Source organism: Rhinolophus ferrumequinum, chromosome 8 (assembly GCF_004115265.2).
Source record: "Rhinolophus ferrumequinum isolate MPI-CBG mRhiFer1 chromosome 8, mRhiFer1_v1.p, whole genome shotgun sequence".
Taxonomy (NCBI): domain Eukaryota; kingdom Metazoa; phylum Chordata; class Mammalia; order Chiroptera; family Rhinolophidae; genus Rhinolophus; species Rhinolophus ferrumequinum.
Window position 1 is genome coordinate 683,387 of NC_046291.1, and position 21,025 is coordinate 704,411.

Below are 21,025 nucleotides of genomic sequence, written 5' to 3' on the forward strand. Positions count from 1 at the left end.
CCATCCCATGTCACAGCCCGAGACTGGTGAGCGGGGGCAGGGCAAGGCCAGACAGGACATCAATCCTCTGAGCCCCAGTTTCCTTGTGTGCAAACTGGGGTGCTGACAAGTACACCTGTAACCCAGGACAGACCCGTGTGAGGTGCCAGCGAGGACCAGAGGGACTCAAAGCTGCACTGGTCTAGCTCCTGCCCTCCTCAGGTCACTCCCCTGCTGCCCTGCCTCCTTCACTCTGTCCATTTGTCCTTCCTGCCCCTAACCCTTCCCGCTCTCTTCACACGCCAGGACCTGCCCAGTGCCAGGGCCCTCCCACCACATGCCCCCTCCCCCCACCCTGGGAGGCCTATGCAGGCTTGGGCTAGGTGGGGCGGCTGGCTCACCGCTCGGAAGCTGACCGCAGCTCAGCCAGGTGTGCACGGAGCGCTGTTACCTGTCTCCACAGGAGGAGGAAGTCCCGGGGCTCCCCCAAACGCGAACGCCGGGTCTGAAAGTAAGAGGCTCATGTTCACTTCAGGCCCAGGTGCTGGGAGGTAACCCCTTCACTCTCACCAGATGCCATGTGGCCGGCCCCACGGGCCACACCCTGCATCTCCTACAGGTTCCTGCCTCCTGTGTCCCAGGGACTTACCTTCCAGAATAATCTAAATCCCCTACCCCACCCCACAGAGGACCTAGGGGTGACCACACAGGTCCTGCCCACAACCAGGACCACTCAGCCCAGTCTCCTTGAGCGCCCCCGCCCAGCACGGGGGAGGGGCAGGCTCTTTCTCCTTTCCCAGGACCCAGAGCAACTGTTACTCTGGCAGGGCCCCCGCGACATCCAGGTGAGTGGCCTGCTCTTGAAGGTGCCGGGACGCAGAAGCCTCTCCACTCAGCTCATCGGGGGCAGGTGGGGAAGCCACCGTGAGATAAGGGGCAATGAATCAGGATTCTAATGGTGGTGGGGAGGCCACTGCAGGGTTTGGTGGGGAAGGGATGGGTGAGAGTGGGGGCCAGGATGGGACAGGGCCCTGAGCGGTCAGTCGGAAGTGGCAGGCTTGCCCAGAACTCAGCCAAAGCCACAAGCCCTGAGTGTCCCCACCACCCTGCCAGTGCATGCACCTGGCCGTGTCCTGAAAACGCTGACCTCCAGGGATCCTAGAGGGCTCACCAAGGTGCTCAGTGCCCCCTGCCTGTCACGGCCCCAGCCCACGCTGCTTTCGGCTAGAGCTCACTCACATTCAGCTGGTTCTCAAGACCCACACACCTTCCTCTTCCTTCCGGAAGCCTTTGCTGACCCTGCGTCTGAGGTCCCCCTATTGAGCCCCAAAACACTTTGCTGTATACCCTTTGTAGGGGGTGCCCCTTTGTGCCTGGAGCCAGAGCCCTCTGTGCACGCACCCCTCCTCACCCCATTGAATCATCAAAGGGGGATGAGCTCAGCCCTCCTGGCTAGCCAGCCGGTGGGCAGTCGCCTCGGTTGGCCTGCCCAGTAACTCCAACTCTCATGTCAGTTTCCAGACTTCACAATTTCCTGAACTCCAGGCTGGGCTGCCCAACACTGTGGGAGCACGCAGGCCAGGAACCAGGGGAGGTCGGGGACTCGGACGGACACGGGAAACGGTGCCAAATGGAGCAACTTGGACAAGTTTCCTTGACCACAGGGACTCAGGGGAGAGAGAAAGCGTAGGGACCACCCAAAGGGGGTGTCGGCTTGCACAGAGATGCGACACCTCAAAGCCGTATTCTATGTAAGGTGTGCTAGAGGTGAGTGAATAGGAGGGTGAGCTAGGACACACACACACCTCTGTCTGCAGGACACTGGAAGGAGGTACAACGGACTAAACGTTTGTGTCCCCAAAATTCATCTGTTGAATTCTAACCCCCACGTATTGGTGGTAGGAGGTGGGATCTTTGGGAGGTGGTAAGGTCATGAGGGTGGAGCCCCATGAATGAGGTTAGTGCCCTGTCCTGCGGGGTGTCAGGCGGGGTCTCAGCTCCCGCTCCCCACATAAGAACGCAGGACATGGTGAGGCCAAAAAGGAACACCCACAGAGCCATAGATAGGGGAGTCATACCACTATACTCTTGCTGGCAGCTGGGTTAGAGATACAAGAAGCAGGCTCCACACGATCCGCAACCTGCCATCCGCTTTTCTGCCAACGCACCTCACTTGCTAGCTGCAATCCGCTGTGCTAACTGCAATTCACGCTTCCTAGCTTAGCCACGGCACTTGTATCAGTGGCTAATGGCTCACCAGTAACAGCTGACGGCCATCTACTACCCGAGCCAGCACTTTCCACGTGAGGCCGAGAGCCTGGAAACTGCTCTCTGGGACTCTGTCCCCGCATGCCCTTATATAAAGGACCCCGCAAGTCCCTTCTGCCATGTGAGGTCATAGTGAGAAGGTGTGTATGATCCCAGAAGGGGTTCTCGCCAGACACGGAATGGGCTGGCATCGCGGTGTCAGACGTCCAGCCTCCAAACTGTGGGGCACAAACATCTGTTTCTAAGCCGCCTGGTATTTCTGTCACAGCAGCCTGGACGGACTAAGACAAGAAGGACAGAGACCTTCCCTGTGGACTTGGAACCACGAGTTAGCTGTTATGCAGGGTTCAGCCTGAATTCACATCGCTGGGGTGGTTTCTATTAATAAAAACTCAAGCTGAAAATTTACTTCAATGTGGCACCAAAAACTGTCAGCACCTCTAGGCACCTGTCAGAGCAAATAAAAGTCCTGGCAGACACCACAGGCATTTCAGGTATCAAAGAATTGTCATGAAGTTCCAAGGAAAACAAGCGGCTCTTAGTTGAAATGAAAACGTCACCAAAGACATAGGGACACAAAGCACATGCCCGAGGGCTAGCAGAAGCCGTGGACACAGGCCTGGAAGAACCTCAGACATTAGACCATCAGACAGCCTCCAAAACAACTGCTCAAATCAACACATGTGAGAGGCTTGAACGTGTGAGCTAAGAGTAAGATATCTGGAAAAGAATCCACCAGAATTTGTAAAGATGAAAAATACAATGCTGGGAATTGAAGCCAGGTAGGCGAGTTTAACAGAGATTGACAAAGAAAAGAAAACTGAGGACCAGGAAAGTAGATTTGAAGAAATTACGTAGAAGACAGATCAGGATGAAAAAAAGAAAGAAAACCTGGGCAGAAAGAAGTATGGGAGAGGAGGCAATACTTAAAGCATAATGGCTACTTTCCAAGAATACTGGAAGACACAGAGTCTGGAAGTACCCTCAACGGGATAAGCAACCTCCACACAGACATGTCACAGAACTGCAGGCCTCCACTAAGTGACACAGTCAGACAGAGACAGACACACACCATACGATCTCACTGATGTGTGGAATCTAAGGAACAAAATAAACAGAAAAACAAATTGCAGAACGCCAGGGTCAAAGTCGAGACCCCAAGGCAGCAGGAGGGAGGAGACTGACCACTTTTACGAGGGCTCGGTCAGGATCAAAGACACAAAAGGTATCGGTGCAGTGCCGAGAGAACACACCTGCTGACCAGGGAGACAGGTCCTCGGGACAAGGGGAAATAAAGACCCCTGGCAAACCAGTGCCACACCGACCTCAGACCTGCCCTCCAGGGACATTTTTGTCCTGCGGCGGGCAGGAGCCCTGCAGAGAGGTGCGGGCTGGCAGGGCGTGGGGCGTTTCAGAGTACATGCAGATCAGGCATGGCTGCGGGGGCCCTGCTGACCCTGGCGGGTGGGGAGCAATGGAGGGGGACCCCTCTCGTGCAGTGTGATCAGGAGTCAGGCCTACGGAGATCTCCTCCTGTCTCCAGGACCTGGCCCTGTCCCTTATTCTATTTCCCAGGCCTCAGCCTCCTGCAGTCCTTCTCTCAGGCGGTCTCCCCGCCCTGGTGTCTCCCACTCCACAGACCACTGTGGCCAAGCCAAGGGGGGATGTGGTGTGGCAGGAGGCCACCGGGCTTGCCCCGGGGGAAGCACAGCTGAAGCCAACTCACCCTCTCCTGGTCCCTGCTGCCCATCCCCCCCCACACACACAGCAGCCACAGACATAAAAACAGGTGCCCTGCCAGTGGGCAGGGGCAGGGGGCACCTCTCTCCTGGTCCAGCGCTGCGCCTCCCTCAGCTCCAGCTCGCCCCGCAGGTGGAGTACACGGCCCGTGGTCCTGGCCAGCTCCTGGGCCAGCGTGTCGTTTGCTTTCTTCATGTGCTCCAGCTGCTCCCGCAGAAGGGCGTTCACCTGGGAGAGGCCGGCGCTCCTGGATGGGCAGACACCACAGTGGCGTGGCCGTGGGTGGGTGGCCACCCCTTAGAGTGGTGCTCAGACACCCAGGCCCCGAGCCCCGGGCCCAGCTGACCCTTGCTCAGGTGTGCAGCCCCCGCACTGCCCCTAGGCAGCACGGACCACCTGAGTGGGACACCAGTTGCCCCCAAACTGGGGTCACACCCTGGCTGCCTCCTCCTTCCCTGAGACACCTGCTCTCACCCTCCCCGTCTGAGCTTTCCTGGCTCTGCCCCCCAACTGTGGCCGGCTCCTCAATCCCTGATACAGAGGTGAACCCCCATACAAGTAAGGGGGACCGGGCTTGGGAGCCCCCAGTCGAGCACACCAAGGCTGTGAGGGAGATGCTGTTCTTGGAGTGGCGTAGGTAGGGATAGGGAGGGGCAGCCCCCTATGACCTGGGGGCCTTGTCCATCCAGGGCAGGTCTGTGGCTGCAGACAAGAACCCCAAACCTGCCAAGTTGGGGTCCCACCCTCCAGAGCCAGCACCTCCCTGCCAGGCTGCAAGTCCACCAAAGGACATTCTCTGCTGTTTGCTCCAGGGGCATTAGCCTCCACTTGGCTCCCCCCACCCCCAGACTGGTCTTCAGAAAGCTTCTCAGCACTTTTCCCCCTTTCCCAGCCCCTGCGGGTGAGCAAGCAGGACCATGCCAGCCGCTCTGCCCTGCTGGCAGTGGCCTGGGGCTTGGGGGTGCAAGACCTGCCTCTGGGGGGCTGAGGTGTGACACATGCTCACCAATGGTGAACAAATGAGGCTTTGACCATGAAATCAGAGCAGCTCAAGGCCAAGGGGGCCTGGGAGTCAGGGCCAGGGCGCAAAAAGCAGGATGGAGGGTAGTGCCGTGGGCATCCCAGGACGCGTTGGGCCACCCGAGGGCCACAGTCGGTTGCAGTGCCGGCCAGAGCACCAGACTCAGCAGACGTCGGGGGCCCCGGGAGGCACACTTGGGAGAGCAGGGCTAGGGGCACCCTCACAACCTGTGGGAGCTGCACCCCGTGCTGAGGTCTCACAGGCCTGGTCCCGCTCCCCACTCTGCTCAGCTCCCTCCTGTCTCCCCAAAGCCTGCAGCTGACTCCAACAGGCCAGTTCAACTTGGAGTCACTTTGAGAAGAGGCTGGCCGGCAACCGCAGGCACAAAGGGGTGGGGGGCGCAGGGGGGGCCACTGCCTCTCACCACAATGGCCTGCTCCTGCAGCCCTGACTGCCCGCCTGGCCTCACCTCTGCTCAGCGGCCTCCAGCCGGCCCAGGGCCTCCTCCAGGTCCCCGCTGTGCTCCAGCTCTGACCTCCGCAGCCGAGCCTCGGTGGTCTCCAGCCGGGCCTGCAGCTGGAGAGGAGTGAGCCCACCTGGCTGGCAGCCCCCAGCCCAGCAGGCATAGCAGCTTTGGCACAAGCCCTCAAAAGTGTAAGAGAGGGCTACTCTGGGGCTCCCAGCAGCGCTGGGGTCAGGCTGGGGTCCGGGCTGGGTCAGGTGGCTGGGTGTGCACATTCTACCCCCTGGGCTAAGAGTCCATGGCCAGCTGAGGAGGTGGCCTCCAGGGTCTGGGTCGCCACGGAAGGGGCAGGACAGCCAGTGGCAGAGCAGGCCTGGGGTCACCCCACATGAGATTGAGTGAGTGTGGGGTCCCACTAGCTGCCCCACCTATCTGTGCTCACACCTTCATCAGCTCCCAGTACTGCATCCAGCAGGCAGAAGGGAACCCCTGGGGTGGGCCTGTGGGGGAGGGGAACCATTTAAGCTGGGCGGCTGGCTGGAGTCTGAGCAGATGAGGACTCTGGGGCTCCGAGGGGGAAAGGAAGTGCTGGGGATCCCCCCACACTGCACCCTGACTCAGAGTACACTCTGGGGTGTTGGGGGAGGTGTTTAGGCCTAGCAGGCAGGCTGGTGGGGGGCTGAGCTGCAGGAAGGTCAGGAGAGCTGGAGGCCACATCTGTGGAGTGACCCGGGGCCAGGTGTGTGGGGAGGTGAGTGGCCCCTCCTTAACCACCAGCTGGATGAGAGGTAAGGGGCTGGACGGCCCAGCTGGAGCCAGGGGCTAGGGCAGGGGCTGCCCCCACCCCCATAGAGATGCCAAGAAACAGTCTTGCTGGCCACCTTGACCCCCAGCCCCTGGCCATCTGCGTGGGGTAAGTTGGGGAGGCCCAGCCCCTTCTGGCATTGCACAAGGGAGCCCGGGTGTGTGCAGAGTAGCCGGGTCTGCGAGTTCCGATCTGAGTCACGAGGTTTACGACTATGTCTGCAGGAGTTCTGCGGCCTCTATTCCCAGAGGCCCGTTCCCAACATCTCCCCACCCTGTGCTAGGAAGATTCCCCACCCCCGCTGCCAGCCCAGCCACAGATGGCCCGGGAGGGCAGGCAAGCCCTGGTCTGGATGAGAGGGACCCTCAACTCACAGCCTTGGGCTGGGGCCCACGAGAACGGGTGTTCACAGTGTGGGGGTAGGGCAGAGGGCACCTCTGTGGGGCCCGTGATGCCACCTATCCCTGAGTGATCACGGGCACTCATCACTGGTCATGGTCTCAGCCCCAATAATGGCAGCATGGCCTTGGGCAATGCATCCGGAAAGTGGGGTCATCCGTCATGCTACGACAGCAAGGGGGGCTCTGAAGACAGCAAAGGTGGAGGCTGGGCCAGACCCAGCAAGGCCTGTGGTCCCTACACTGTGAGCCAGGGGTCCCTCGCCCAGGCCTGCCTCAGAAGCTGTCATGCCTTGGAGTGCAGACATGGGAACGAGGCTCCAACCAGTGTCTTCACTTTTCTGCCTCGGTTTCCCCATATATACAATGGGAGGCCCTCACACCCACACTTTGCGACCAAAGAGGTCTCTCTCTTGCTGCAGCTTGCCAGTCACCCTGGAAGGTACAGAGGATCAAGAACTCAGGGCCAAAGGTCATACTTGTCCCCGAAGCCTGCGCCAGCCTCTTGTCGGGAAGGGCTGGGGGCTGGGGGCAGACTCAATTCTTCACAAGCTGGGTCTCAGGGTTAGGGCCATTTCCGTGGAGGTCAGTTCCCAAAGGGGTCAGTTCCTCCCAGCTTGCCTTCCTCCACCTTGGGCTGGTGCAGGCTGAGTGCTGGTGCCAAGCTCACTGGGCTAGGAGCTGGGCCCAGAGGGCAGGACTGACCAGGCCACCCCCCAGGGTTTCCGGGCAGGCAGAGCTGTGAGACAGGGCGGCCTCGGCGCCCTCACCTACCTCTAGACTCAGTTTCCCTGTTGTCACCCAGGGTTTGGAGTGTGACCAGCACACTTACCTTCTAGGATTCGCTGACGGTCTTCCGGGTCCACCTGCCAGTCCCAACGGTGGGGGCCTCACCCGGGGCCAGGCTGCCACCCCCTGGCCTGACACGTGCCCACTGCACACACTTACCTGCTCACTGACCGCATGGTGTCGGCTGGCCAGCTCATCCCGCTCAGCGCCCACCTGGGCCAGCATGTCCTCCAGCCGGGACAGCTCCTGCTGCAGGAGCTGGTTCTCCTCCCGCAGGCTGGCTGAGGTGGCCAGCGGCTCCCGCACCCCTGCAAGCGTACAGGGTCAACCTAGGGCCAACCCAGGCCCCACCTCAGCACAGCACCCTGTCCCCATGGCGGCATTTCAGCTGGTCTGTCCCAGTATTTGGCAGGAGGGTCCCAGCTCTGACCCCTGAGACCCAGGTGTGGGGGGTGGACTTCACACTCTGGGCCTTGCTTCCCCCCCCAATCCCCTCTCAGGGGGCATTCTCCCACCTCCCTGCCTTTTATCAACACCCCCTTAACCCAAATACGGACCCCTGACCAAGGTGAACCCCAAACCAATTACAGTGGCATGGGGGGCCTGGGCACTGGGTGTCCCCCGCCCCCGGGAAGCAGTGGGAACTGCTGAGTCAGTGTAACCGGATCCCAGCTCCAGTAGTGAGCTGCTTTTCTAACCACACGTGGGCTTTCTCTTAATACACACAGCGAGCTGCCCAGTTCCTTCAGGAGGCGGGACAGACCATCATTAGAGAAGCTGTCCGGACACATGCATGGGGGAGGGGAACTGGCTCGGAGTCACCAGCAGGCACTGGGGCCGGTGCCCGCGGCTGGGTGGCCTTGGTGCAGCAACCCAGCCTCCGAGCCAGTTCCTAAGCCAAAAAGCGTGCCAGTTAGGAGGCACCTTGAGGGGGCCAGCAGGGCTGAGTAAGCACAGGGGTGCGGGGTGGGGTGGGGGTGGGGTTGGGGCTGCTCCGCCTCTGTGCTCCCTGAGTGCCAACCTTAAGTATTTTCACTCATCTAATGAAAAACAAATGCACCTGAAATCAGGACTGGCGGTCACACATGTGTCACAAACAGAAATGCCGCTCTGGCCTGAGAAGGTCCCTGTGGCCTAGTGGTGAGGACGCTGTGGTTATCAACACGTGACCCCCGTGGGCCACCCTGTAGGAGGGTGTGGTTCTGTGCCCCTTCACACTAGGTGGTGACAGGCCAGGAGGGCCCAGTCAAGGGACAGTGGGGCTTGGCTCCCCGAAGCTGGGCTCCAGTTGATGGCTGGGTAGCTCCCTGGTGCCTCCACCCCCGCCATCCCCACCGTGTCCCTTCACCTTGGGGCGGCTCCTCGCTCAGGCTGCTGGCCACTATGTCGCGGATGCGGGCAGGCACGGGGGTGGGCAAGGCCCGCCAGCCTACCCCACACACAGTCAGTGAGCGGTCTTCTCTGCTGGCCGTGGGGCTCAGGACAGTGTCCTCCAGCCTCTGCAAAACACCCACCACAGACCGCTGGGGTGGGCAGGCCCCTGGACAGCTGTCAGACACCCCCATATGAGCCCACTGGAGTTAGCGGGGGTGACCACAGGGCAGTGGGTGCCCTGGAGAGGCCTGGGTCATGCTGAGGTCAGCCAAAGCACATGCCTTGGTTTCTCCGCCTGCTCAGTGGCTCCCTGCCTGTCCCAGCACCGCTCGGTTCACCAATGAGGAAACTGGGGGAATAGCTTGTCCAGAGAGCGCCTAGCCCAGCTCGCCACCACACCAGGCCCAGAGACCCCAGACTCACAAATCCCAGACTTGCCACCATATGTACAGATGCCCCATCTTTGAGACTCCACTCCCTGTGCCCCTCAGACCCACCGCATGCTCCCCTGCCCTGTGGCTCCCCAATCTCCCTGCCAGCCCACGGTCCTGGTGGGTGGCCAGCGGGCAGCCTCCTCCTTCCTCTCTCCCCTTCCTCTGACTTCCTCCCAGCTCAAGACTCTCTCCTGTCTAGACCCTCCACCGGGCTCTGGCCCTCACGCTGGAGCTGGTGGGGGCAGAGGGCTTCCTGGGTGCGCCTCTGCTCCCCCCAGCCTGTGACCCTGGCTCACTCTCACGCCATCCCCTCCTCCTGAGACCCCAGCCTGGCCTCTTCCACGCACATCCACCTGTGATGCTCCCTGGTCCTGACTCTCTGTAAAGACCAGACTGCCAGTCACCCTAAGACCCGCCTCCTGCATGACACCTGTGAGGCTGGTTCTGATCCCCAGCAGCGGAGAGTGACAGGCAGCCCGGTGTGCTGGACACATACCACTGCCCTGGGGAGAGTGAGGGGCCTGGTTCTGGTCCCCTGGAGCTCAGCCCTCCTTCAGGAGCCCTACTTTTCACCTGGGGGCTTGAATTTGAGTTCCTTGGGGAATCTTGGGGAGGTACCTTCACTCAACATCCCCCCAGATGACCCCCTTCAGTCCTACTCTGGGTGGGCGTGAGCAGCCTCCCTGGGGGGGGGGGATGTGCCTGCTAGTAGTCTCTGGGCCAAGCAACCAGCCGGTGGTGCCAAGGCCACCCATGTCTCTCCTGTCCTAGGGGACAGGGGCAGGAAGGGGCTCAGCCACTGTCTGCTCTGAACCCTTATTTGCACTCCGGGAAACTGAGGCCCAGCGGGGCCGGGAGAACCACACCAGGCCGGCAGGGGCGATGAGCTCCAGGAAACGCTCCCTCCCGGGCCAGGAAGGCCCCTGCCCCTGGCCTCCCGTCCTCCCCTCCGCTCCCCGGGGCATCCGCGGCGCCACCCGCTAACGGGAAAGCAGCAGTGCGGCCTAAACTTGACTCATTCCTAACATTTACAGAGGGTCACTTATTAGCCTAAGCGTCCCAAGAGGCGCTGGGGCCTAATGGGTTCCAGCTGTGTCCGGGTGCCTGCGACGGGCCTCGGCCCAGCTGGAGCCAAGGGGGCGCGGCGTGGGGGGGGGGCGGCGCGGAGGGGGCGCTCTGCTTCCCCTTCCCCCTCCCTTTCCCGCTCTTGGGGTGTGAGGCAGCCCCGCCCCCACAGAAACAACGGAGGGGGAAGGAGGGGATGGAGGGGAGGGACGGGGAACGGAGGAAAGAGGGGCGAGGGGAGGGGAGGGGCTCCATCCAGGGCGTGTCAGGACGCCTGCGCGGACCTCGGGCTTGGACCCCATTTCACGCTGCCTTCCAGGCCGGCTCGAGTCTGGCCCAGAGGGGCTGCGCCGCCCACGCCCTGGGCTGGTCGCCGACTCCCAGGGCTGGGGCGGGACCCTATCCCGGGCGGGGCCCACCCCTTCCTGGCCGCGCCCCCCCTTCCTGGCCATCCACTCCTTGGCCGTCTGGGCTCTGGACGGTGCGTGTCCGCTGTGACCTGGCAGTGCCCCAGGAGACTTTTAGAAGCCCCTCCACGGGACCCTCGATCAGTCGGAGGGGACACAAGGACTGGGCATCAGTTTACCCAGAGACCCCAGACTCACAGCTGAGCCCAGCCATGCCCCTTCCTTCTGCCTGCCCACCACCCTCCGCCATTCAACCTGCGCGAAAGACTGCAGCTGGGTCACGGCCCTGCTCGCCCCCTGGTGGGCCCTACAGAGAGTCCGCGTGAGGCGGCGGGGCAGCCAGCCCTTCATCGCAGCCCCTCCCCCCGCGGCTGTGTGGAGGGCGAGAGCCTCCACCAGGAGGAACATGGGCTCCTGTCAACCCCACCTGCCTCAGAGCAGGACTCCCTTTAAGAGAATTGGGCTGGGATCCCTGCTCCGCCGCTGCCAGGGAACTGGGTGACAAGGGGCCTGTCACCTGCAAACCCCCTCTCCCCGGCCCCAGCCTCCTCTCTTCCTCATCTGTGAAAAGGTGTGTGTGGGAAGGTCCCAGAACAAGGCCACAGCTGTGTGGAGGATGGAGTGTGGGGGTCTCTGGGACGCCCTCCCATATTCACACATGAAAGCCAGGAGGGCAGGTGAAGTTGTAGGTCAGAAATGTAAATCACAGTCAGAGTGATTTTATCACTCGTCCTTGCTGGTGACCAGCATCCGAACTCCCTGAATGTCACCTCCTGAACCTCCAGGCTGCTAGGGGCACAGGGAGAAAGAGTCTCTGACCTAGTCCCCAGGGGAGAAGAGGATGGACTCCCAAAACGAACCCAGCCATTTCTGGATGGAGGAAGATGAGACTCCTCGCCCCCACCCCAGACCCAAGTTAGGGAGCCCAGTGGCAGGCAGAAAGGGCACCAGACCTCTGTTTAAAATCACCTTGGGAGAGGGGGCGTCCAGTGACTGACCCCCAACTCAACCAGGACACAGGCTGAACCCTCCTGGGGCAAGAGAGGGCTGAGTGGGGAGTCACAGTGTGTGGGAACTGGGGTCCTGGGGCCTCTGCTGGATGCACACGGTGGGTCCAACAGTGCCACCATGTGGCTGCAAGGGGCGCTGCAGGAGGATGGAGGCTGGGGCTCCCGCCCCTAAAACTTGAAGTGCCTGTGACTGACTGCTCCAGTAAAGTCAGGTATGGCACTTGCCTCTCAAGGTTTCTCAGCAAACCCTTTCGTATTTATCTTCTCCCCTCCACTTTACGGGGGAGGAAGTTGGGGACTTGCTCAAGGTCATCCCCTCACAAATGGCGGTTAGGACGGGACCCCATCTGGGGGTTCCCAAATACTGAGCCGGTGGTTTCTGAGCCAGCATGTTACCGTTGGCCAGAGATTGGGATCCAGCAGACACGCTGGCCTCGGGTCTCCTCGCCATGTGCCCCCCGCCCCCCAGCCTGAGCAGAAGGCAGAGGGGCCTGCACCAACCCACAGGCCTGCCTGCACCCCCAGGTGGTGGCTTTGGCCCTCACTAGGGGTGGGTACAGCTTGGAGAACACAGCTGAGGACAGAGCCTCCAGCCAAGTCCAGCCACCGGACGTCTGCTTGCCGTCCTTCCACAGCTTGGCTGCTGCAGAGAGGGCCTCGGGCAGGGTGGCCGCTTGCCAGTTTCTATTTCCATAGGAGAAAGAGCGCCTCTGTGTCTGGGGTAACACCTGGCCCCTCCGGCGGCTGTGCTGTGCTATGCTGTACCTCAGCTCTGCTCAGTTTAGATCTCTCATCGGTTGAGGCCTGGAGACCTGGGGCAGAGTCATACTTCTTGTGGGTGGCGGTTTGGTCCTCAGCTAATAATAAACGGGAGATCGCGGCCAGGCATTGACCCAGGCATTGTGGATGAGGAGGACAACTTCTAATTCATCTCTGGGCCCCACCCCCAGCCCCCAGCATGGCGGATGCTTGGTACACAGCGGGCTCAGACAGGCCACCACACGAATGACTAAAAACCCAGCCTAAGGTATGAATCACTAACTGCCACATGACTCATATCAAGGAACACTTGGGAAGGCAAGAACCCTGTCAATCGTGTTTGTTCCCGTGTCCCCAGTGCCCACGCAGGCTTCCTGGAGGAGATGGCAGGTGAGGTGGACCTTGAAGGAGAAGTAAGAGCCCAACAGTCAGAAGAGGCATACGTCAGGTAGCAAGATGGGTCTCTAAAGTTTGCAGGGGGCCTGGAGCAGGGGAGGGTGTGGGCAGGGGGTTAATGAGGCAGGAGAGGAAACTGTCAAGGCCTGTGGGGCCGTATCTTTGGACCACAGGGCCTGGGGGAGTGGTGTTTCTGAACAGAGAGGGAGATGAGGCCCGTCCGATTTGCACAGTGACCCTGTCTGCATCAGGGCAAGTGGATGGGCGACTCGGACGTGGGCCTGTGTCCCCTCCTCCCTCCTGGTTTGGCACAGGGAGCAGCACAGGGCTTGGCTGTCAGCACGTGACCGATGAGTGCCTGCCACACCGCGGCGTTCTCAAACCATCCCAGCTCCTGTCCCATGGATGGGCTCACTCAGGCCCTGGGGATCCCCAGAGACTGTCTGTATCACCCCATTGTACAGATGGGGACGCTGAGGCAGTGCCAGAGCCAGCGCCAGACCAGGACACCACATTGTCAGCCCCTGTGCTCAGGGTCTGGCCTGCCTTCATCACTGTGCCACCTCCTCTCCTGGACCTTCTGACAGTATCTTCCCTCCCTTCCTCCCCCTCAGGACACCACACATTGGAAATGTATTCAGTCTCTTGAGGACAGCAATTCCTTTCTCCTTGGGGATTCCCAGGGCCCCTGAAACCCCTGTGGAGAAGCTGTCTTCAACAAGTTAAGATGTGGAGGCCCAGGGTGGATGCAGTGAGCAGCGGTCTCCGGGCCACTAGAGTAGCTGGGAACACAGAAGCTACAAGCACATGCCACCTTCTGAGTGGCTTTTCCAAATGCAGGGCTGCATGCAGAGCAAGTGTACATGGATGAACCTGTCGGGAGGCTCGTGCCATGCTGGTGACGCCCTGTGAGTGCCAGGCACACGGGTCGGCCCAGGGAGGCCGCACACTGGTGGCGTCTGCACGTTCCTGCACATGTGCCAGGCTTTAACCAAAAGCAGAGAATACGTCCAGCGATTGTTTCCTCTCAAAGGCCGAATCCTCGTGTATGGGGCTGTGCTCTTCCCCCACACTTCACGGGCAGTCTTTCCATCGTTCTCCAATCTACCGCCAATGCAGCCGTGCGTCCCCACCCCCTGCACCACCCACCATCACCAGCCCGCCCACCCACACGTCCGTTTGGTCCTCTATCCCCAAACTAGACGTCAGCAAGTACGGCCAAATCTGGCTGCCACTCATTTGAAAATAAAGCTCTCCTGGGACAGCACACAGCCATTTGCTTAATACTGTCTACGGCTGCCTTCAGAATGCAGCGACAGAGTTGAGTAGTTGCTACAAAAGCTTTACGGTTGGAAAGCCTAAAATATTAATTATCTGGCCCTTTCCGGAAAACGTTTGTCAACATCTGCTCTAATCCATCTATCCACTCACGCCACTCCCACCATCTTCTCACATATTTCAGACAGGGCTCCAACAAGCCTTGCTTCTCTTATGTATCAGGGATTTTTCTCTAGCAGACACCTCTGATTGACACAAACTGTTTCAGTGTGCCCCCACCTTAAGAAGGTGTTGCCCTTACATCCCCACCAGGTACCCTGCAGTCGAGTTCCCCTGTGCTGCTAAATCCGGTGGTCCTCACTCATCTTGCTTGATCTGTTAGCAGCACTTGGAGGATCGCCTCCCGGAAACACTCTCCTCGCAGCCTTCTGGACACCGCGCTCTCTGCCACCGTTCTCACTTCACTGCCCCCGCCTCAGTCACCCAGGCTGCTTCCTTCTGCCTCCCCCATCGTTCAGTGTGGGAGTGCTCCAGCTCCTGCCTGCGCACCCGTGACCCCCGCGGGATCCCACACAGCTACCCCCATGTCAACAGCCCCTGACACCTGTTTCCAGCATGGACCTCGTCCCTGAAACCAGATCCATGTGTCCCTTGCCTCTTGCCGCTGCCACATGGATGCCAGCTGGCTGCTCCACTCAGGTGTCCAAAACAAAGCCTCGAGCACACTATAGTTACACTAGACGTAAAAGTTTTTGAAAAATTTTGGTATGTTTGGAAATTAAGGTATTTATACCACTGGATAATCCATGGATAAAATAAGAAATCACAGTGGACCTTAGAAAACAGTTTGGCTAATAACAATAAAAATTAGTGTATGAAAGTTTATGGGATGCAGCAAAGCATACATTTCAAAAAAGAAGGAAGTGGGGATACAAAGTGGGGATGTCACTGTAGAAAACAATCTGAGTTTCCTCGCATTACACATGGAGTCACCATGTGACCCAGCGACCCCTCCGCTGGGGATGCACCCAAAAGAAGTGAAAGCGGGTCTCTGACGGACATTTGTGCATCGATACTCAGAGCAGCACAAGTCACAGTAACTAAAGGGGGACAGAACCCAGCCGTCCATGAACAGATGAAGGGATAACACGGCGTGGTCCGTCCACACAGGGGTATGACTCAGCCTGATAAAGGACGGGATTCTGACGCCTGCTCCATCATGGATGGACCCTGAGGACACCGTGCCGAGGGAAACAAGCCAGTCACAGAAGGACAAACACTGTGTGACCCCACTTACACGAGGTCCCTAGGGGAGTCATGTTCATAGAGACAGGAAGTAGGAGGGTGGGTGCCTGGGGCTGGGGGACGGGGATGGGGAGTGAATGTTTCATGGGGACAGAGAGTCAGTCTGGGAAGATGAGAAGGTTCTGGAGACGAGGGTGGGGATGGCTGCACAGCAGTGGGAGTGGACCCAATGCCACTGAGCTGTACCCCTAGAAATGGTTAAAGTGGTGACTTTTATGTACATATATTCTACCAAGATTTTTTTAAGAGTGGAAAAAAACTTTAAAAAGAGGTTGCAAATTAGTGAGCTAAGCACACATCTCAGAAAATTAGATGAGCAACAAACTCAAAGAACTGAAAAGCCAAGAAATAATAAGTGCACAAATTAATGAAATAGAAGACAAAGGAGTACAAGTGATGGGTCCCAGAAATGAGCAAGGGAGTGTCACTTTGGGGTGACAACTCACTGGGCCTGCCCGGACTGCCTGGGATTTCAAGTCCTGGGTCCCAGGCAACCCCTGGGTCTCAAACTCTTCAACACCCAGGGACCGGTAGTCACCCTGTTTCAGATCCTCAGATGACAAAAAGACAATGAGATGATCCTGGGGACAACTCTTACCAGTAAATACACGATTTGGGCTATAATGGACACACTCCCAGGAGTGTGTCCACCAATCAAAACCTGACCCACAGGCGAGTCTGAGAAGTCCCAAAGCTGTTCAAGGACCTGGTCCAGAATCACATCTCTCTGGCCGGCATTAGTTCTCGCACTGCCCTGCTCTTCTGAGCACTGGCCTTCTCCACGTGCTCCCGCCGGACCCTCAGAGAGTCCAGCCTCACAGGGGGCCTGAGCGGGCCGGACGCTCTCGGACGCTGTGCAGGGCGCAGCAGCCCTGGCTGGATGGAGTGGGGCGTCAGGAGGCCCCCCAGCTTGAGGAGCATGATCAGGCCTCGTTGCACACGAGACCCCCGCCCCCATCCTCAAGCCACACCTTGCCCAGGCCCCTCAGTTTCCCCGTCTACAGCTGGAGAGGCTGGCGGGAGGGCGGGGAGATTCCTGCCACCCAGTCTGGACAGGCCTATCTGGGCCCCTGGTGGCACCCGCCGGCCTGCTCACCTTGGTGTGATGGCACCAAGATCTCAATTACTGCAGTGCAAATAACAGGTGTTGGCTGTGGGCAGAGCGGACCTCACCCAGGTTGCTCGTGGCCTCCGGACAAGTCTCCTACAGACGTTGCCCAGGCACCGATGCCCACTGCGACGAGGGTGCCCTCCTGTGTTTCTCCCTCAAACCAGCCCGTGACCATGGCAACTTGCTTCCACCCTGGAGCCTCTATTTCCTCAGATCTAGAGGGATTGATGGAACCCTCACCGGCTGCCAGAGGACCAATGGGACACCCGACTAAAAGCCTTGGAAACTAGTGTGCAAGACATGCCTCCATCCATCTGCCATTGGTCAGCCCCTCTCAGGGCCTCAGACAGTGGAGACCCTGTGGGAGTTGGACAGAGAGCGTCACCCACCCAGGGCCACCTCGCTGGTCTCGTTGCAGCTCCTCACACTAATACCCTGGCTTGTCACGTTCTGTCCTGTGTGGGCACCTGTGTATGTGTGCACATATGTGCAGTGACGCCACTATGTTACCTAACTACCTGGTACCAACTGTGGGCAATTAGTCTTCTCCAGGGACCTGTATTGTTTATATAGGGCCATGTCACCTCCTACAGCGTAGTTTCGAGGTTCTAAGAACTGGGTTAATGAACAACCGTGAGTCAGCCACCGCGTGGGCCATCACTGGGATCCTCAGGGAGTCGGTCAGGTGGGGGCTGCCTGGCTGTGTGGCCAGGGTCAGGCCATGGCTCGGTTGGCTCTGGGAAGTAGGGGGTGAAGGGGAACGGGCCATGGGGACAATTCCAGTCATTTTGTTGTTATGCAGGTGGGTGCTAAGGAGAGAGACAGAACTAGAACTTCTGGAACTCACAGGATAGATACTGGGGACCGTCTCACCCCCCACCCACCCAAGTGTCTCTGAGTAAGGACCACCGGCTCCCACATCGCCACAAAAAGAGCAGACCCCAGAAGGTCAGGCTGGGAGGATCCCCTGTCCCTCCCCACCCCAAGTGCTGCCAGCCTGAGGCTCCGAGATGGGGGCTGAGCTCAGGAGGCGGACTCAGCCTCCCAGCCCCCCCGTCCGTCTCCCCAGTCTGCACTTACGTGTTTGTGTGTATTGGGTGTGTGCTCATGCTGACCACGTGAGCAAGTGGAAAGTGCCCCTTGAGCCGGGGAGGTGTGGCTTCTGTACAGGGTCCCTTCCCTCTCAAGGTGCCCTTGGAGCCCGCTAGGAGGGTGCTGGAGGGCGGCGACCCGACTGACCTGGATCACGGCGTCCAGCCCCAGCCGGGACCGCTCAGTGGTGGCCCCATCGCCAGGCTCGCTGGAGGCAGAACTCATTGCAAGCAGAGCGTGTGACCCAGGAGAAAGCTGGGCTCCTTCTGGAACCTCCTTCTGTGGGGGGGCCCACACCTGTGTAACACCTGCTCCTGTCCTGGGCTCTCAGCTGCCCCCTCTGGGTTGGGACCACGTGGACAACTGAGCTCTTAGGTGTTGCTGTGGCAACCGCGACGCTGAAGGCTGGGTTTCCCTGGAAACAGGCGTGCAGGCCTGGTTGCCATGGGGACTAAGGAACGCTGTTGTCTGGAAGCGGTTTTCTGGAGACCTGGAGACGCCCTGGGTGACGCTGTCCACCTGAGCCACCACACCCGGGGAGGGGCTGGCCTCTCCCCCAGACCCTACACCTGCGAGGAAAGGCCCTTCCATTGGGCGGCCACACACCAGGTACAGGTGGCGCGTGACCACCGGTTCTCCTGATGAGAAGCATAGCTGACCCCACTGTAAGATTAGGGAAAGAACTTGGAGTCCACAGTGCACTGGCCTGTAGCAGAGCTGTGGACTGAGTCCTGGGGAGGGGAACCACCCACACGGACCCGCGTCTTCTTAGCCCTGCACTTGGAATGTGATTTCCCTTTGGCCCCCTTCAGCGTGACCTGCCCCATGGATAACGTGTTTCATACTTACCAGGGGAAGGGCATTTGTTCTCATTCACCGGAACCTTCCCAGAGCCACAGGGACCACAGGGACACTGCCAGCTTATCCATCAGGCTGTGGGACCCCGTCCCAGTGGGGAGGCGAGGGAGGGAGGGACCCAGGGCGGTCCCTGCAGACACAGAGCTCTCCTCCCTGCCGGGGTCTCCGGGAGGCCTCTCTGTGTCTGGCACTGGACGTTCAGCCAGGGCAGCGTCTCCTCCCCCTTCTTCTCCCCTGGGGCCTCCTTGTCCTAAGCTGGACCTCTCCCAGCTGGACGGATGCCAACAGGAGTCCCTCTTGGGAAGGGACATGCACTGGAGTGGGCCCTGCAGCCAGGAGCGACTGCCCCTCTAATGAGAGGCATTTGGGGAGCCCTCGGGATGGGTGTGTCTCTGAGACTCCCCAGACCCAGCCGTCTCTGAGGCTGCCCAGGAGAAGGGAGTGGGCAATGAGCATATCTGTACCCAGTGCTGCCAGCGGGGAGCTTGATGGGACCCAGGCCACGTCCTCAGAACCAAAATTCATTGAAGGGAAGGGCCTGTCCTCCCGATGTCCTCGGGGTCCCTATTCCCCCACCTTCCCGAGAGGACAGCCACCAGGGTACCCCATACAAAGGCAGGCTAGGCTCTCGGACCAGACACAGCCCCACTGGGCACCCAGGGCTGGCGTGGGGTTTGTTGGACAGTTCCTGGGGGACGAGGGCCTAGTCAGTCCTTCTGGACTAGCTGGACTTCCAGGTCCTGCAGGCACACAGCAGAGGCCCAGGTTCAGAGCCCTGGGGACCCACACCATGGCCTGGACTCCATGTTGGCACCCAAGGCTGCCTCTAGCACCCAGAGTCCTGTAGTCTCTGCGGTTCTGGAGGAGTGAACCCCAAGGAGCTTGGGAGAGATGGCAGGGAGTGGGGGAGGGGCAGCACAGCATTTCCTGCGGCCCAGGGGTCTGACTGAGGTTGTGGCCCTGCCCTCTGGTTAGAGTTCCTGCTTGGGGGCTCCATGTGGGGTGCTCAGACAGTGGGGAGTAGAGGGGTGAGGAGGCCACAGAGGTCAGTGTGACCAGCTGTGAAGATCACTTGGATGAGTCACAATCAGATTCCACTCACCGGAAACCAGGGACGTAGGTGTCCCTGTGGTGGGTGGGGCCCTCCCGCCAGTGCCGTCCCCCGCCCCACCTAACACTGACCTCGCCTGTTCTCCTCTGCTGCTCCATGCCCACTCCTGCACCCTCTCCTCCTGGATGCCTTCTCCCACCCCTGTGGGCCCCACAAAGCCCTGTGCATAGCACCCAAAGCCTCACTGCTTGGCGGCCATGCTCGTGGCTCCTGATCCTGGGCCACGATGGGCTAGGAGAGCCCTGAGGGCAGGGTCAGCCCTGGGCTTGGACGCAGCCCCAGGGATTTTGTGGACCCAGTGGGAGGTGTGGTAGAGGTCCTTACTGTACAGGGAGCACTTCTGGGATGGCCTGGCTGGCAGGGTGGGACTCTGGGGTAGGGGGACACAGCTGTTCTGACCCTTGTCCTGGTGGTGCTGGGCTCGGCTGTCTGCTGACCGGGGCCCTGGACCCTGACGCCACTCTCTGGGGCTGGGGAAAGTGCTGGGGGTCTGTGGGCAACCAGGACCATGCTGTGGCCTGGCCCACAGAGGGCAGACCCTCCAAGACGAGCCATGGCTGGCTTTTGTCATTATTCCCTCCTCCAAGGAGGAGACTTACTGGCTTTCACTTGGCACCTACCATGTTTACAGTGACAAGTCACCCACAAACTGGGTTTCCAGCTCCCCTGGGACAATCCACAGTCCTGGCCGTGCCAGGCCCATGCGTGGCCATGGGGACAAGGGGCTGGGGTGGGGACTGAGTAAGGTGAGGCAGAACTCAGCTGGCCTCACGTTTTCCTGCTCCCTGCTGGCCCGGGGGCACCACAGTTTGTCACCCCTGACCCAGACCCTCCCCAAGAAGGAAGGGACCTCAGAATTTGTTCACAGCATAAGGCGGGGCAACTCATGCCTTTGGTTGGCCTTGCTCTGACAGACGGGGCTGCTGTGGACGAGACACTCAACGCTGACGTGTCCTCCGAAGACAGGTCACATGGAGGACACTGCGGGGAAGAGGGCGGGAGGCCCCGAAGGAATGCGGTGCCTTCCGCCTCCGCCACAGTCGGGCCTCCAGGCTGTGGGGCCCACCCCAATCGCTCTGGCATCTGCCTGTCTATCACCGGCTATGCTCGTAGGTGACTGTGCCCCCAGGGACCTGCCCCTTCCCTAAAGGCCTAATTGTACACCCCGCAGACACCACACTGTCCTCTCTCCTAAAGGACAGTGTAGGAGTGGCTTCTGCCCGTGGTCATGGCTCAACTGACCCGGGTTCACGACCCTCTGGGGAGTGTCCCCTGCAGGTGCCGGACAGGAAGTAGGAGGTGCGTTCTGCAGCCGTGCTAACATACAGCCTTGTTTGGGACACTGGCTGGGGCACTGACTCG

At 60.0% G+C, this 21,025-nt stretch overlaps 1 protein-coding gene across 4 annotated transcripts in view; it reads right to left on the reverse strand.

Moving 5' to 3' along the window:
* CROCC2 (ciliary rootlet coiled-coil, rootletin family member 2) overlaps positions 1 to 19,335 on the reverse strand; it is a 66,721-nt gene extending 47,386 nt beyond the window's left edge. Inside the window, exons 1-7 of one of the 4 annotated variants that reach the window (XM_033111409.1) lie at positions 18,544 to 18,591; positions 17,842 to 18,109; positions 8,812 to 8,962; positions 7,623 to 7,771; positions 5,478 to 5,584; positions 4,069 to 4,234; positions 381 to 484 (exon numbers count right to left, since the gene is read on the reverse strand). In XM_033111409.1, coding sequence (XP_032967300.1) covers positions 381 to 484; positions 4,069 to 4,234; positions 5,478 to 5,584; positions 7,623 to 7,771; positions 8,812 to 8,962; positions 17,842 to 17,919 — 755 coding nt within the window. In that variant the 5' untranslated portion in view covers positions 17,920 to 18,109; positions 18,544 to 18,591. Of the gene's footprint in view, positions 1 to 380; positions 485 to 4,068; positions 4,235 to 5,477; positions 5,585 to 7,622; positions 7,772 to 8,811; positions 8,963 to 17,841 lie in introns of those variants that run through there. The other 3 variants (XM_033111410.1, XM_033111411.1, XM_033111412.1) reach the window with 3 other exon arrangements.
* Between the last annotated feature and the right edge of the window lie 1,690 nt (positions 19,336 to 21,025).